This window comes from Peromyscus maniculatus, chromosome 19 (genome assembly GCF_049852395.1).
Source record: "Peromyscus maniculatus bairdii isolate BWxNUB_F1_BW_parent chromosome 19, HU_Pman_BW_mat_3.1, whole genome shotgun sequence".
In the NCBI taxonomy this organism is placed as follows: Eukaryota; Metazoa; Chordata; class Mammalia; order Rodentia; family Cricetidae; genus Peromyscus; species Peromyscus maniculatus.
Window position 1 is genome coordinate 72,440,144 of NC_134870.1, and position 16,820 is coordinate 72,456,963.

General features: G+C 38.7%; 1 protein-coding gene across 50 annotated transcripts in view; it reads right to left on the reverse strand.

Moving 5' to 3' along the window:
* The window catches only part of Atp9b (ATPase phospholipid transporting 9B (putative)), a 241,402-nt gene that overhangs the window by 168,246 nt on the left and 56,336 nt on the right, over nt 1-16,820 (reverse strand). For all 50 annotated transcript variants that reach the window (XM_076555619.1, XM_076555613.1, XM_076555598.1 and 47 more), the window contains 2 exons: nt 12,377-12,435; nt 3,894-3,945 (listed from right to left, as the gene is read on the reverse strand). In XM_076555619.1, coding sequence (XP_076411734.1) covers nt 3,894-3,945; nt 12,377-12,435 — 111 coding nt within the window. The remainder of the gene's footprint in view (nt 1-3,893; nt 3,946-12,376; nt 12,436-16,820) is intronic.

The following is a 16,820-nucleotide window of genomic DNA, read 5'->3' on the forward strand; positions in this document are numbered from 1 at the left end:
AAAACTACACTGCACATATAAGCAGGTGCATTTGCAACAGAACTCTGAGGAAAAAATTCATGCAGGAGGCAATAAGGACAAGTTTCTTGCTATCGCCTATGGCATGTTGAATGAAAATATCCCCCATAGGCTCACGTATTTAAACACTTGGTCTGTAGCTGGGAGTGATGTTTGGGAACTGTGGCCTTGCTAGTGGACATATGTCACTAGAGGTCAAAGCCTCTTACTTCACTCCCCCCCACACACACATTTGCTTCCTGCTTCTATTCAAGGTAAGAGCCCTCAGCTTCTCCTACAGCCACCAGGCTCTGTTTGTGGCCATGCCTCCCACCATGACACACTTTTAGCCCTCAAGAACGGTAAACCACATAGATTGTTCCTTCTCAAAATTGCTGTGGCAATGGTGCTTCATCACAGCAATAGAGAGTAAGACATCCCACAAGAAAAATGGGAGACTAATTAATCACACAGGTTCACAGGGGAGAGCTGGGTGGGAGCAGGACTGGAGGCACGTAAGAATGCCTCCAGCAAGAGAGCAGCGCATCTGGAGAACGCAAAGAAACCACTGGAGTAGCTGCGACAGCGCTCCTCTCAGTGGTCAGGTGCCCAGCTAAAGAAAAGCCCAGGTTTTACAAGAGGGAAGGCACAGATGAACTGCCTGCATGCGGGCTTCTGTGCACTTGGTATGTTTCAGGGTGGAGTCTGGCAGAGAATGACAACAGGTGATGAAAGCAGAACCATAGAAAGCACCTGAGAAAGCTGCTCTTGAGGTGAGACTGAGGCTGGCAGAGGAGCGGGTCACGGAACAGCAGTTGTGTGTCTCTCTACACAGCACTGCAGCAGGAGAGTGAGTGCAGAAGAACTTGAGTGAATGAGAAGAACCAAGCAGCTATGGACACAGAATGGACAGCAGGAGAAAGAGCATGTGCGGAGGGTGACAGTCATCACATAGGGCATACTCATGCTATCAATCTTGCAAAAATAGGTGCAAACTATACCACTTCCCCTTCAACCATGGACAGGATAATTAGAATGCCAATGCTGAAGACTGACTAGAGCTAAAAAACACACTGCAGGAGCAGAACAGACTCCTTGGTGTGCACAGCATATGGAGCGCACTCACAGCTACACACATGCTAGAGCCAGATTTGAGTGAGTCAGAATGAGACCACAGCAGAATGTCCTAAAAATCATAGCAGAAGCAAATCTGGGAAATTTACAAGTATGGAAATTAAACAACACATTAACCACAAAACAATGGATCAATGATGAAAAGACAAGGGATTAGAGACTACTTTAGAGGTATGGAAATAAAACAATATAGTAAACCTTATGAGGACAATGAAAAAAAGTGCAGATGGACATTCATAATTGGAAGCACCCATGTTAAAAAAGATACAAAATCAACAATCTAACTTTATACCTTAAGAAACTACAGACACAGGATCAACCTGAACCAAAAACAGAGAAAAGGAAAAAAATGGTACGTGCCAATAAATGAAATAAAGAACAGGCAGACAACTGAAAAAAAAATTAATTGAAACCCAAAGTTAGTTCTTTCAACAAATCAATAACATTGACAACCTTTTAGCCAGAGTAACAAAGCAAAAGGAAGATTCAAATAATAAACCAAGAACAAAGGAGGGGACATCACTACCATGTTACAGAAACTGTTTTTAAAAGATCATGAGGAAATAATTGTAGCATGCCCATTAATTAAAAAACCTAAAGTAGACTAATTGGAAAAAAAAGGACACAAACTACAAAAACTGATTCTAGAAGCAAAGGACAATGTGGGTATGCCTTTAGCAAGTAATTAGAAATTAAAAAACAAAACAAAACAAAGACTCTCAAAGGCCAGACCCACATCACTTCATGGATGAATTGAACCAAACATTTAAAGAATAAAATTTCTTTAAAGATTCTTCCAAAAAGTAAGATGAGACAGAATAATCCTTAATGGACACTAAAGCCAATAGTACCCTGATATCAAAATAAAGGTATCACAAAAAAGCACAAACACACTCCATAATTCCAAATACATCCTTTACGACTAAAGAGGAAAAAATCATTATGAAAACACTAGAATTCAAATCTAACCAGACACAGGGGCTATACACCATAAGCAAGAGGTCTATGCTCTTGTACATGCCCACAGCTAAGGAACTCAGCCTCTCAAGAAGATGGAGGCCTCATGGACTCCCACAGCACTGGGCAGTCTGGACTGTGAAACACTGCTACTCCAGAGGTGCCAAGTCACGAAGGAAGCCTACTGATGGACTGCTGTAACAGAAGGCCACACTACGTACTTGTTAGACAGAAATGCTTTGGAAACGAGTACATTACCCTAATATAGCCAAGCAGTACTCTCACCAGAGACATAAACATTCTAAAAAGAAAAGTTCTCTTGTAATACAACTTCTAATAGTAGGTGAGTGGGATTAGACAACAATTAAGGAGTCTCTAGCCACAATAAAGGACAAACTTGTAATTTTAGTGCTTAATTATATGAGGAACACCTAGCCAGTCTGTACAGAAGTTGAGAAAATAAAAGCTCACACTAAATCACACAAAATAAGTATCAGCTCACAGGTCCTTGACTACCATGGATAGCTTTTCTCCTGATGGCAGCTCGTTCAGCAAGGTAAGCATGCACAGCATAGAACAGTGCCACAGACAAACGTCTCTTTATCATGACCCAGTGTTTCTTTTAAAAGTGTGCTATTTGGGCTGAACAGACGGCTCAAGACTTAAGAGCCACCTTGCTCTTGGAGAGGATCTAAGTTCCAGTCCTGGCACCCATATGGGATAGCTCACACCAGCCTTTTATTCCAGCTTCAAAGGAACTGACACCCTCCTCTGGCCCCTCACATGCACAAACCCACACAATTAAAGTCTGATTTTTAAAGTATGTTGTTTCTCATGGAGGAAATAAGTAATGAACTCTGAACCCAACCCAGGCTTTTGAAAGGTATTCACACTTACAAATAACATTCATGCTGAGCCTAAAAAGAAAAAAATGACAGCTAGTTTTACAAACCATATGCAGAGGGCAGAAAGGAGCTATGGCATTCCTTAATATGCTGCCCCAGTCTAGAGATAAGGAAAGTGTGCCCACACAGCCAGGGCAGTAGTGAGCAACTGGCTGAGGAGACACTGGCAGAGATGCCCTGACTTCTCTCCTTAGTCACATGAGCGTCCAGTTGAAAGATCAGGTCCTAAATATTGTTCTTCTCACAAAGCCCATGGCCACTCACCTAGGCCCCAAATATGCCCATATACATAGTTCTTTCCACTGTGAGAGAGTGCCTAGGTATGTTACCACACACAGAGACCATGGACTGGTCATGGCAAGTACCCATAACTACAGTGCAGGAATCCACAACAAGATGCTGTTCTCTTCTGTAGTGAACACAATACTTACTACTGTGCACATAATAAGTAGAAAATAACTCTATGTGAAATAAGTAAAACTGAAAATGTAAAATAGTAATACAATTTTGAGTTACACTATTTAAGTAATTGGGTTTTCAAAGCCTATATGAATGAAAATCTACTCAGATAACTTTTCAAGCAATTATTAAACACTAAAGTCAGATGTTTTTAAATATCAACAATTAAATGTCATTTGGAATGAATTTAGAATATTAAAAAATAAATTTTATAGGCAGGAAACTTGATTATACTTTTTAAAACAAAGAAATCAAGCTAAGCACGGTGGTGTATGCCTTTAATCTTAATACTTGGAAGGCAGAGGCAAGCAGAATTCTGTGAGTTCAAGGCCAGCCTGGTCTCCAGGTTAGACACAGCTAAACAATATCAACTTGTCCAAAAAAAAACCAAACAAACTAATAAAAACCTGCAGCAATGTAAAAGAAAACACTAAAAGTTACCTGCTTTCTCTGAAGTTCTAAGAAAGACCATATCTGATGGAATTCTTTGGTTCTGCAAAAAAGTAATGTACTAGTTATTATCTGAAGATGTACATTAACATAATACTATTACAAAAAAGAAAAGTTAATAAAGAAAATTAAATTTTAAAAAGTAATATTGTACTAAAATAGCTATTATTTATAATTTTCATATAAAAATTAACATTTAGATTTTTTTAAAACAACAGCAAGCCATATACATGGCATTCAGACCTTTCTTATGTGGAAAAGGTTAAATATTATTTCCACAGCATCTTAACAAAACATAATGCATCATACTAGTCTTGTCACCTAAGAACTGCCTCCTTCTCATTCTAAAATGCCCCGGAAATTAGACAGTGGCTATTCCAGGGCCAACACACATCATCAGTAAATAATAAACATGGGTAAACAAACAATCTGGAGAATAAGCAAATACAGAAAAGTCCCACAAATCTGAGGAGCTATTTATTCTCTTATTAGACAGAATAGGAAGTAACTAAAGATGCAATGGTATATTCACATTTTTACAAGTCACTATTCATGCATTTAACTATTATTAATAATTCTATCAATTGGAAATGCTAAAAGAAGTAAAAAAAACTAAGGAAAAAGTATACCATTCAAATAATAATTCACATAATTACACAAATTATATCTTTTGAGAACTAAGTGAAAATCTGCACATATACCACAAGGAAATGGCTTAGCTCTCCAGTTTATAAATAAAAATGATGAAGTTAGTAAGGGTGAAAAGGTGAATAAAGGTGCCTATGTAGGAGCTAACAGACCCTCGGGTCAAGGAAGAAATCTGAGTGAACATCCAAGAGTATTTTCCAAATGAAAGGTAATAGTCATCTGACAAGAAAATGAGTGGAACATCCAAAGCCAGAAAGCATTGGGAGGAAAACATATAAGACATGGACACACTGGAACTCAACAGAACAGAACACAAGAAAAGCTAAAATAAATTATGTTTACAAGCTTTAGGAGTCAATAAGATTTTCCTCATATGCTAAGGCCAAGAATTGAACAAGACACACTCGAGGACTAACCTGGGAAAAGAAGATTAAACCATAGTGACTAAGGCAGAATGGTGTTAAACCAAGACAGCCAATTATGCCAGTACAAAACAAGAAAAGGCAGAACTAGACCCATTTATATGAGGACACCAGGCTCAGGAGGAAACTAGCACTATGCGCAATAAGAAAATTACAGTCTTACCAAGAAATAGTCCTAAGGAAAGTAGATACTTACAGGGGATGAGTGGAGATGATGCCTGGCCTTCCCAGTAATTTAACACAGAAACGGATTCAAACCACAGTTAAAATGTTCAAGGCAAGACAACAGAACCTCTAAAAGTTGATGCAGGTCAAACATCAGCAGATGACTTCATGACTTTTATGGGGAGGGCTTCTTCACCAACACCACTACTACTGAATTATTTTGAAAAGAAAACATTTAACTTTAAATGAAAAGATTACTAAATTGGACTTCCCTAAAAGTAAGAATTCTATTCAAATATGGCCACCAGGAAAAAAGATAAAGGATGCTTGCAGCATATGTATCAGGAGACTCTGACCACAAGACAGAAAGGCCTGGGGACTTGCAAGCAGAGAAAGGCCCACATAGAAGAAGAAAACACAAGAGAATTTCCACACTCTTACCCAAGCAGTACAGAAAGATACAGAAGTCATAACAAAAGTGACCAACTTAATAGACATCAGAGAAACTCATATTAAAACTACACTTCCAGCACACATACCAGAAAGGTACACTGAAAATGCTAAGAATGCCAAGGTTGGCACACATAAAACACTGCCTAATTAGAGTGCACCGGACAGACACAGCACTGTATGATTTGTATGATCAACCATGGGGAAACATATCCAAGCTTAAAAGGCAGGTATATATGGAGTAGCAAGTATGCACACTTGATGTCAAATGACACAGAGTGTAAGCAACTAGATAACCATCAATGGCAGGATGCATGAAAGCTGCCTGTCGAAGGAACCTACCAGGGACCAACAAACCATAAATTCTAGGGGAGGGAGGGAGGGAGGAGGGAGGGAAGGGAGGGAGGGAGGGAGGAGAGGAGAGGAGGGAGGGAGGAGGGGAGGGAGGGAGGGAGGGAAGGAGAGGGGAGGAAGGGGGAGAGGGAGAGAGAGAGAGAGACTAGAAGATAGATAGATAGATACAGATGCATCATCCCTGCACTTATACTAGGTCTACACTGTATTGACTACTGTAGCTTTGTATTATGTTCTAAAATGGAGAAGTGTTGAGTATGCAAAAATGTGCAAAAATTTCCCTCAAAATTGTTTCAGCTGTTCTAAGTCCTCTGAATTTCTATGCAAATTATAGACACCAGTATGTCAACTTCTATCAAGAAGTCAGCTGAGGTTTTTAAAGTGGTGTAGCATGGATCTACAGGTCCATTTCAGAAGTACTGCCAACTTCACAACAGTAACATACCTACCCAGGTGGACTGTTTTCCACTTACTTAGTATTTTCTTTTAACATCTTTTCAATCACATTTAGAACTTTCCAAGTTCAAAGTTCAGCATTCTTCTGTTAGATCTATTTTAAGTCTTTTATCCTTTGGATGCTAATGTGAATGGAATTTTCAAATTATTCACTTCCCAAAAGCAAAGTCTTGTATTTTCTTCCCATGCTGTGCCATGATGTGCTTATACATAGGATCGCTGACCAGACATCTTATACAGGATATCTGATTTGCTTTTGATCTGGCTATCTTGAATGCAGATATAAACATTCCTGTAGAAGATTTTGTATCAACATAAATTAAACATAAATTAATATTTCTTTGTGGCAAAGATACAGGAATTGTATTTATTATATATGTGTAAATATGTGAGTATGCATGCATGAGCTATAGCACCCATGGAGATCAGAGCTCTACCATGTAGGTCCCAGGGATCAAACTCAGGTTATCAAGCATCTTTCATCTGCTGAGGCATCTTCACTAGGCCCAAGGCACAGGAATTAAACTTTGGAGCATGACACAGTTATACAGGTTTTTGACTGTTTTTTGTTTTATTTTTTTGCTTAAGAAACTGTCATGTGATTTTCCAGAATAATTATACCATCTGGTCTTCTCAACAGATATGTTAAGTAAACCATATCCTTCTTACCAATGTCAATATCTGGTGACATCATTTTTAAAAATTAGCCATTCTGATTTATGTGTATTCTCGATAACTACTGATATGGAACTTTTTCATGTTTATTTTTCATCTATAGTTCCTGGGTAAATGTTTTCTTAGGTTTTCTGTCCATCTCCTAAGGTGAAAATCTTTTACTGCTCAGATTTAGGAGATTTTACAAATTTCACCAACAATTCTTTATTAGATATAGTGCCCAAATGTTTTCACCCAATACAGACTCAGTAGCTTCTTTTCATACTTTTTAAATGTTTTTATTAACATTTTATAGAAATCAGAGGACAATTTGCTATAGTAGGCTGTCTTCTTCTACCATGTGGTCCTAGGGATCAAAATCAGGTATGCAGGCTTGTCAATAATCACCTTACCTTCTGAGCCATTCTGCTGGCCGCGTCTACTTTCGTCATTTTAACTTTTATTGAAAATTTCATACGTGAGTACCATATTTATATCATTTCCATTTCTATCCTCCTCTCCCCCTCCTCTTCTCCAATCCCTCTCAAATGCATGACATCTTTAATTATTATTGGCACCTATCATTTCATCATGGTTCTTTCCAAAAAAAAATTTAATTTTAACAAGATGCAATTATCAGATTGTTTTAGTGTGTGATATTCTTTTGATATACAGTTTATGAATTATATTTTTATTTTAAAGTTCTAAGTTTATAAAATATTAATATTTTAAATATTTAGATTCAGGGTATTTTCTCCTGTGCTTTTTTCCTGGAAGTTTTTCATTTTCCACTAAGTCCTGAATCTTCTATTTAACCTACAGATGCTTTAATTTAATCTTCTGAAAGTTTCCTTTTTATTTTTCATTGCTTTTGTACCTTTTTGAAGAGTTAGTTGTGCATATCTGGGTGGACCTATTTCTGAGTTCTCCCTGAGGTCTCATCAGCGTTTGTTTCCATCTTCCTACACGCACTTTGCTGATTAAAGGAGCTGTGTAGAAGACCTCAACACAAGAACCGAGATTCTTCCCCTGTGTTTTCCTTGTGGCCAAACCTATGCCTTTCTAAATTGGTTTTGGAGTACGATTATCTGTGTCATTTTTTTTTAAATTAGTGAGAGGAGAAAGAGATGGGGAGGGGAAAGAGAAAAGAGAAGAAAGGGCAGAGCAGGAAGAGGGGAAAGAGGGAGGAAGAAGCGAAGGGGGGGGGGAAGGAAGGACTCTTCCTGTGACTTTGACAAGACCTGGTCATTGTTTTTAAATATCAAAGGTAGATGAAATGTCATCCCCCAAGGACACAACTATTTCCTTAGGTCTTTTTTGATTATTTTCATTAATATATTGCAGATTTCAGCATATTTAATACTTGAATTTCATAGGAGGGACATTTTTCACTTGTTTCCATATGGTCTGTTATTTTACAGAAATGGGAATGTATTTTTGTGTGCTGGTCTTATAGCTTGCCACTCTGCTGAATATACCGTTTAATAGATCTTTTTGAATTTCCTATATTCCCTAGCATTCCATCTGCAATTAAGGACATTTATTGCCTCCTTTCCCATTCTATACAACTTTGTCTTTGTTCTGTTTAAGGAACTAGAGCTGCTAGGCAAGTTAAGAGTGGTAAAAACAACATTCTTGTTTCCAAGTTCAGAGAAGAGGCATCCATCTAGCTCTTTACACATGATGTTCTACAGGGGTCTCTGGGTACTCTTAACTAGTTTGGGGCTCCTGGTCACCAACCTGAAGGCTTACAATTATCAAGAGTAGGTATTAACCTAGTCAATGCTTTTCTGATCGTGTGATTTTTCTCTAGTCAATTGATATGGTAGATCACTCCAGAGTGAAACTTAAATCCTTATGGTGATCATTTTTACTGGGATGCAACTTAGAACTTGGTTTACTATTGACAGCTTTTCCTATCTAGTTTTCTTCTGTAATGACTGCCCTCCCTCTGGTGTTGGTACAATGATAATCCTGCCTTATAAAATGAGGGTAAGTACTCCAGCCTAGCTATTTTCTGACAATTACTATAAAAACTCACGTCAAATCCTCTTCAAAGGCCCGAGGATTGAATCTATACCTGGATAGTTCCTTTTCAAGTGTTCTAAATTACTAATGTAACTTCTTCGTTTTTTGTTTGTTTGTTTGTTTTACTTTCATTATTCTACTCGACATTTTCTTTGGCACCAATGAAGCAGCCTGCTACTGCACACACCTGGCTTAATTAACTTTATATGGTATATTGTTCTACATATTTGAAGCAGAGGTATCTTTCTTGTCAATGACATAATGCTTGAGCACATTTCCTCCTATCCACTCTGCCTGTGTCTAGGTTGGTGTATTAGAGTTTACAGTGAAAATGGTAGGCATTTCATCATTGATTACTAGTGCCCTCTGTTTCTCATTTCTTCCTTCAAAAGGGGTCATCAGAGTCCTGTTCTGAAATCCACCTTTGCTTCCTTAGAGCACCCCCAGAACACTTCTGTTCAGATCCTTTCTGTCACATGCATTTCTGCTCTGGGCATTATGACACACAATATATTAACTCATTACATTGAACAAATTAGAAAAGAAGAGAAAGACAATGGGTTTTCTCCTTGCTTCTGGAGAAAGCAATCAGTCTTCTTCCCTAAGCGAGTCTTCTGCCAGACTCCCGCAGGAGCGCCGACAACAGGGGCGCTCTAAGTCCTGCCTGCCCTGAGTCTATTTCAAGTCTCCTTCCTAACGCCTGCCCAGCTCTTCAGGGACTGACTCAACACGTATGTCACATGCATGCAAATGACTTCTGAAGGCCTCTATCTCTATATGGGTGACTAACTTGATATGTGTAGAGACAGCAGAAAACTATGGCCTTTTTTTCATTTAAATATAGGCATAAAGATATCTTTGACTCTAGGTAAGTGGATTTTTTTGCTTAAACAAATATTTGAGTCTTTATCTCATTTATATGAAGCTCTAAAATAACCCAAAGTACTGCCTTATTCTACACATGTGTTTATACAATTGCTATCATATACAATTGCTTACTTTTTAAACAAAGGATGCTGGGGGGGGGGCGCTAAAAAAGAGGAAAACCAGTAAACTCCTGAAAACAGTTTCTTTACAAAGTCACCCTTTAATATTGGGGCCTAACTCAGAAATGTTACAACTTGAAGTTTTTCACCCAAGACATATACACTGCAAACATGGCAGGCATCTAAGCTGATGCATTAGGGGAACTGTCTGAAGGATGACTGTGCTGTTCAGCACCCCCATCAAAGCAGCACACACCACCAGACAACACCAGCCACAGGCGAAGAAGTCTAAGAACATAGTGGCAGAGTGCTGCCCAGCATGCACAAGGACCCCAGCACCAAACGCATTACTTAGTCCTCAAAGCTTACACACAAAGAAGCAGATTCCATGATTAGTTGCAGCACTCAAACACTCAGTATTGCAAATGTACTGTTAGGCCATTATTATAAGAATTAAACAGTAAAGTGAATTCACTTTACTCCTTACTTAAATTCTTATATGGACCAAGCCTTAAAACTGGTTTTTTGTTGTTGTTGTTGTTGTTGTTGTTATTTGTATTCAGAACTAGAAGTCAACCTAAGCAAAGCCTTGTACACAAGTGTCACATTCCAAGTCCCAAATATAATATTTAACAAAAGGCTTCCATATTCAAAGTGTGGCATAAAAAACATTGTAATTAATCTAATCTGACTTCAAAAATATCAACTCTATTCACAATAGCTTAAAATTCCCTACAAGGTCTACACTTTGTACAGTCACTACCATTTTTAGCTATTTTCCTTACTTGTAACAGCTTCCTCTCCTTCTAAATTTAAATGTAATATTTAAATTACACCTAAAAGTCCAGTGATGGAATACATTCTTAGGGAAGGTCCTGGGTTCACTACCCAGCACCACAAAGTAAGGCAAAGGTGAAACTGTGTATTAATCAACACAGCAGATATCTAGCCTATGACGGAAAGGACACACTTAACAAAATCTGTATGTAAGATATACTGAGTTAAGGCCTTGTCAGAATCCATCCTACACAAGTGTGCAAAGATATAAGGATCATAATAAAGTAGAATTTTTCCAAAAACTGAATGGATACAAGTAATTTCTAACATTTATACACTGAAACACTACAGCTGTTTTGTTTCAGTGCCCTGTGCATGCTAAGCATTGTTCCACTTTGTAAAATCAAACCACAATGCCTGTACACAGACTAGAGTGACAAAAAGATCATTTCTATGGGAAGAAGACACCGTCAGCCCCAGGCAGCTGAGATGCCAGCCAACACAACACACTGCAGACAGCTCTGGAGGAAGCCAAATGGGAATCTGCCCTAGAGACTTTTAAAAGTCAACAAGGAGAGCCGGGCGGTGGTGGCGCACGCCTTTAATCCCAGCACTCGGGAGGCAGAGCCAGGCGGATCTCTGTGAGTTCGAGGCCAGCCTGGTCTCCAAAGTGAGTTCCAGGAAAGGCGCAAAGCTACACAGAGAAACCCTGTCTCGAAAAACCAAAAAAAAAAAAAAAAAAAAAAAAAAAAAAAAAAAAAAAAGTCAACAAGGAATTTCCCAAGAATATAAATGGCAAAGGAAGGATATTGCCAGAGAAGATACAACCACAGCACTGACATCATATGCCCAGGTAGTGTACACAGCACTCATACATCACAGAATGAGACAGATAGCACACTAGGAAGAACCTCTTAAAGAGAGACACACACAGTGTACAGTCCCTTACATGTCACAGGAGAAATCCCTGATCTGCACACTGCCCATCCATTCACTCCCCATGCCTGATCTGCACACTGCCCATCCATTCACTCCCCATGCCTGATCTGCACACTGCCCATCCATTCACTCCCCATGCTGGTCTGTTCTTTTTTTTTAGAACAGGGCTTCTTCTCATCATGGCCTCAACTATTTTTCTAGTGCTCTTTCACTTTCATTCTTTAAAATTTTTAACCATAAGAATTAGAGCCAATAATTTATATATAATATAGCCATCTGGACAAGTAAATTCTAAAAAGCGATGTAGAATTATTAATGTTCTGAACACAATTCTAAAGTCAAATGAGATACAGTAAGCAATTAACACAGGTCTTACATTAAAAAAAAATATGGCTTTACCTAAAGACATTGAAATACACTTTAGCAAAATACACAGAAAATCTAAATATTTAAATTTAAATACATCAAATCTTACAAACACACATTAAGATTAAAATATCTTAACAGTTCCTTCGAAATAGAAGTCACTTGTAATTAAACTAATGTGAATGACTGATATACATACAGATCTAAAATATATTAAAAATGTTTCAACCTTTTCCACTATGATGAGGTCACCAACTTGTATGTCTGAACTCTTCACTTGCACTTTACCTTAAAAAGAAGAAGAAGTACAATTAACTCAGGGAAACGGAAGCACACTAGAGAGTAACTTTTGATAAGTAATACTCTAAATCAAGTCTAGACAAAAAAACAAACATACAAATTTTTAAAAATTAAAAGCAGATATTTGTCTCTCCACATTTCCAAGTTACATTTCAGATATACAGTCACACATAATCAATCTTGTTACTAAACTACCAAACACAACTAAATAACTACCCCCTAATAATAGTAAAAATAAGAAAACAAGGGATTCCTCATGGTAATTTAGTAAAGATCACGTGTGGAAGGTTCATCACGTATTTACACGTTAGTTAGCAATGACCAGGAAAATTACTAAATAAAAAAATTTGGTGACTGAAACAGTATTATGGAGCTGTACAAATCAACACCATGAATTATGCTGGTTGGCATAAAACACACAGAGAAAGTAAAGCAAGTGATATATAACATCATCAGTCACTAGTATCTTTGCCAATATAGGACAGAACTGAAAACTGACAATTTTACTACTTAAAGTAATTGTTCTAAGTACATATTTGAGTAAATCCTTAATATCTAACTGATATGGAATAGCTGTTAATAAAGATGAATATGTATTATACTTAAGTATCTACAACATATTATGTACAATGTGATGTTTGGCAGACAATCTGATACTCAGTCTCAGCCCCCTTCCGCTTTTCAAGACAACCATCCACCCATGGTCTGTGACAGAGTGTAGCACACCAATAGGTTGGTTTGCAACTTTGACATCATTTGATTCTGACTGCCAGCAGAGTCGGAGCTTTGCTAACACTAACGACCAAAGTTATTACTGAGTTTTACTCCTACCAGCTTCTCATTAATCCTTATTTCCTAACATCTCCTGATGAAGCCCAGTCTCACTGGCACCGCAGTTCTGGAGCTGCTTTGTTTAGCACACAGTACATCTTTATTACTACATTGTCTTGTGTTCTTCAATGAGGCAAACCAAGAAAGGCTACAACTACTTTTTATTCATAAAACAGCAATGTTCTTTAGAATTACATGTAAAACAAATCATACCATAGCCAGTAAGCGTAAGTCTAAACACCGGTAGAAAACACAAAGTAGTCTTTTAATAATTGCAAACATGGTCACTCGAAGCCTCCAGCCACTGTTGTTCTCACAGCTAAGTGTGAAATAGTAAGGGTTGCCCCTGACTTTTTGGCCACTCTCCACAGAATCCCTACACTGTCTTTCAATTCATTTTCTCTCCCGACCAGCCAATTCACTTTGCCTTCCTTCTGCCTTTTTACATTTTGAATAATACATAAATTTAAAAATAAGGAAAAGGAAAAACCTGTAGTTAAAAGATGTAATATAGTAAAATGTTTAAAATAATTTTAAACCATAGAAAGCATACTCATTTATATTTTTTTATAGAATACTTAAATCTCCCTAAAAGTTGGTTATTTTACTGTATGATAACAGACATTACGTATATGCAATGGCCTTTAATATTCAGACATGCTATATATAAATGACTGCTTTTTATGTCTTTGGAATCGATGATTACATGTTTATGGTAAATAGTGTCAAAAGTTTTGAGACAATCATTCTACACTATAAACAAAAAATTAGAAGGCTAAGCTGGTCATAGTGGTGTATGTCTATTGTCTCCATCTCCACTCAGAAGGCTGAGGCAGGAGGACCACTTGACCACAGGAGTTTGAGATCAAAGTGTGGGGTATATCGAAAGACTATCCTTTAAAAAACAAACTCTAGTGGGCTAAACACCAAACCATGTAGCACCTGACTCAACTGTCTAGTTCAAAGTTCACGGTTTTACATTTTGAAGACCTGTTCATGTTGTTAATAAGACCTAATTTCCTGGACAGCTTAACCTTACACTCACAAGGCTGCTTGCTTTTTATTTGGTAATGTTGTCACTACAGAACCTGAGTAGCTCCCTTCCATGCTCTGGCAGGGAACCCTGGGGCACTGGAGGAGCCACCTGCTCTGCACAGCCACCATAGGACCCGTCACTGTGCTGCCAAGGCAGAGGGCTGACCGGCCCTGCCAGAGGAAAGCATCCACGTGGCTTACCCAAGAACCAGGCTCTCTTCTAGGAAGAGCAAGGAGTACAGCTGTGTGTTCCCGCTCAGAGGCTCCTTACACACATGCCCAGTCTCTCCTCACTTGAAGCCATAGATGCAGAATACAACACAAAACAGACTCCACTGTAATCTCTCTACTTCAATCTGAACTCTAAAGAGCTGAAAAACCAAAACATTAGGTTTATCTCCACCCCCAAACTTCCATTATTTGACAGTAACTTAGAAGTTAATTAAGATCTGTATAACAACATACAAGTTCTTTATGACTGTCCTCAAGCCAGTGTTCTGCCTTTTCTAGTGTCTACTGCTGTTCCCACTGGCCTGCTCTCTGCCTACCTAGTATCTCACCCTACACCTGCACAGCAGTCATTGCTTACTCTCACTCCTGTGTTTGTTCCAATAACAAAACCTCTCTATCCTAGAACTCTTAATCACACAGCAAACAAAATTCTGTAAACTTACAGTGACTCAAATCAAGACCAGTTGTTTTTTTTGTTTTGTTTTGTTTGTTTGTTTTTTTACACACTGTACTGGCAGGTTTTGTGTCAATTTGACACAAGCTAGAGTCATCAGAGAGGAAGGAGCCTCAGTTGAGGAAATGCCTCCATGAGATCCAGCTGTAAAGCATTTTCTCAATTGTTGATTGATGGCAGAGAGTCCAGGCCATTGTGGTTGGTGCCATCCCTGGGCTGGTGTTTCCTGGGTTCTATAAGAAAGCAGGCTGAACAAGCCATGGGGAGCAAGCCAGTTAGTACCCTTCCATTGCCTCTGCCTCAGTTCCTGCCACTGGGTTCTTGCCCCGTGTGAGGTCCTGTCTTGACTTCCTTCAGTGACACAGCAATGTGGAAGTGCAAGCTAAATAAACCCTTTCCTCCCCCACTTGTTTTTGGTCATGGTGTTTCATCTCAGCAATAGACACCCTAAGTAAGAGAAACACCTTTAATGCTTATACACTTAATCTTAAAAATGCCATGAATATTCAGTATCTGAGTGGCTATGAAACTTCAAAATGAGGTGGTATGCTCCACTCCACTTTTAAAAAGTAAATTTTAAAACTAAAAACCAAACAAACAAAACCAAGTATCCATCCGGTGACCAAGCAATTTCACTTTTAGGTATTTCTCTAAAAGAAACTAAAACTTAAATGAAAACATCCTTAGAAGTTTTGCTCAGAATGGCCAAAAGCTGGGAAGAGTCCAGTACCCACCTCTGAGAGAGAAAATGATTGTACAATGGAATTCTAGTGGGTAGCAGCAAGACTGGTCTATATACCATCAGACCTAGACTACAAAAGCATACTGAAAGAAACAAACACAACAGTGTACACATGATTCTGTTTGTGTCAATTACTAGGAAAACTAACAAATAAAACCAAATTAAACTACATTAAAGCACTGTTAGGTGGACTCAAACAGTGACTCATCCTTTGCACCTGGTCTCTTGGCCTTCTCAGTGTTATGAGGTCCACTCATGCTGTGGCACATATCAATAGCTGTTTTGGTATCTTGGCCCAGAAGAGCCCTCTTGTGTGGGTAGACTGCAGTTGGCTTGGTATCAGTTGTCAACTGAGAAGTACAGCAAACCCCAAGTGAGACATGCAGACAGAATGCAGCACCTCCACTGTCCCAGCCCTGGCCGAGGGACTTCCTCCTACATATGACAAACATCAAAAATGTAAAAGGTCATCTGGCTCAGCAGGAGGCGTTCAGTGTGACAGAAAGCAATGATAAGAGCAGAGCAGAGATGCCTGCGAGTGGAAGAGTGGACATGGGGACAGTTGGAGAAGTCCCTGCCTCAAAATGTGAATGGACTGGTGTTACAGCTCAATGTAGGAGCACTTATACAAAATCCTGGGTTCAATTCCCTGTGTCACCAAAACAGCAGCAATAAAACACCAGTAATGACTGAGTACCTGGGCCAAAGCAAAGGTCAGTACATGTCCTAAAAATAGCAAGCTCAATGCACCAAAAGCTCTTATAGCCAGTGCAGTACTGCATGCCTGGAATCGCAGCACTTCTGAGTTTGAGGCTAGCCTGGGCTACATGGTATTACCACTGTCTGGAAAAAAAAAAATATCCTCAGTTGTAACTATGTATCTTTTACAGCTCAGAAGAATCTCTTACATACAGACCTGAAAATGTTACCATTAAAAGAAGACGACTTCTAGCCCCGTGTGGTGACCTATGTCTGTAATTCTAACACTTGGGAGGCAGAGGCTGACTATTTCTGTGAGTTCAAAGCCAGTCTTGCCTACACAGCAAGTTCCAGACCAATTAGGACTACATAATAAAACTG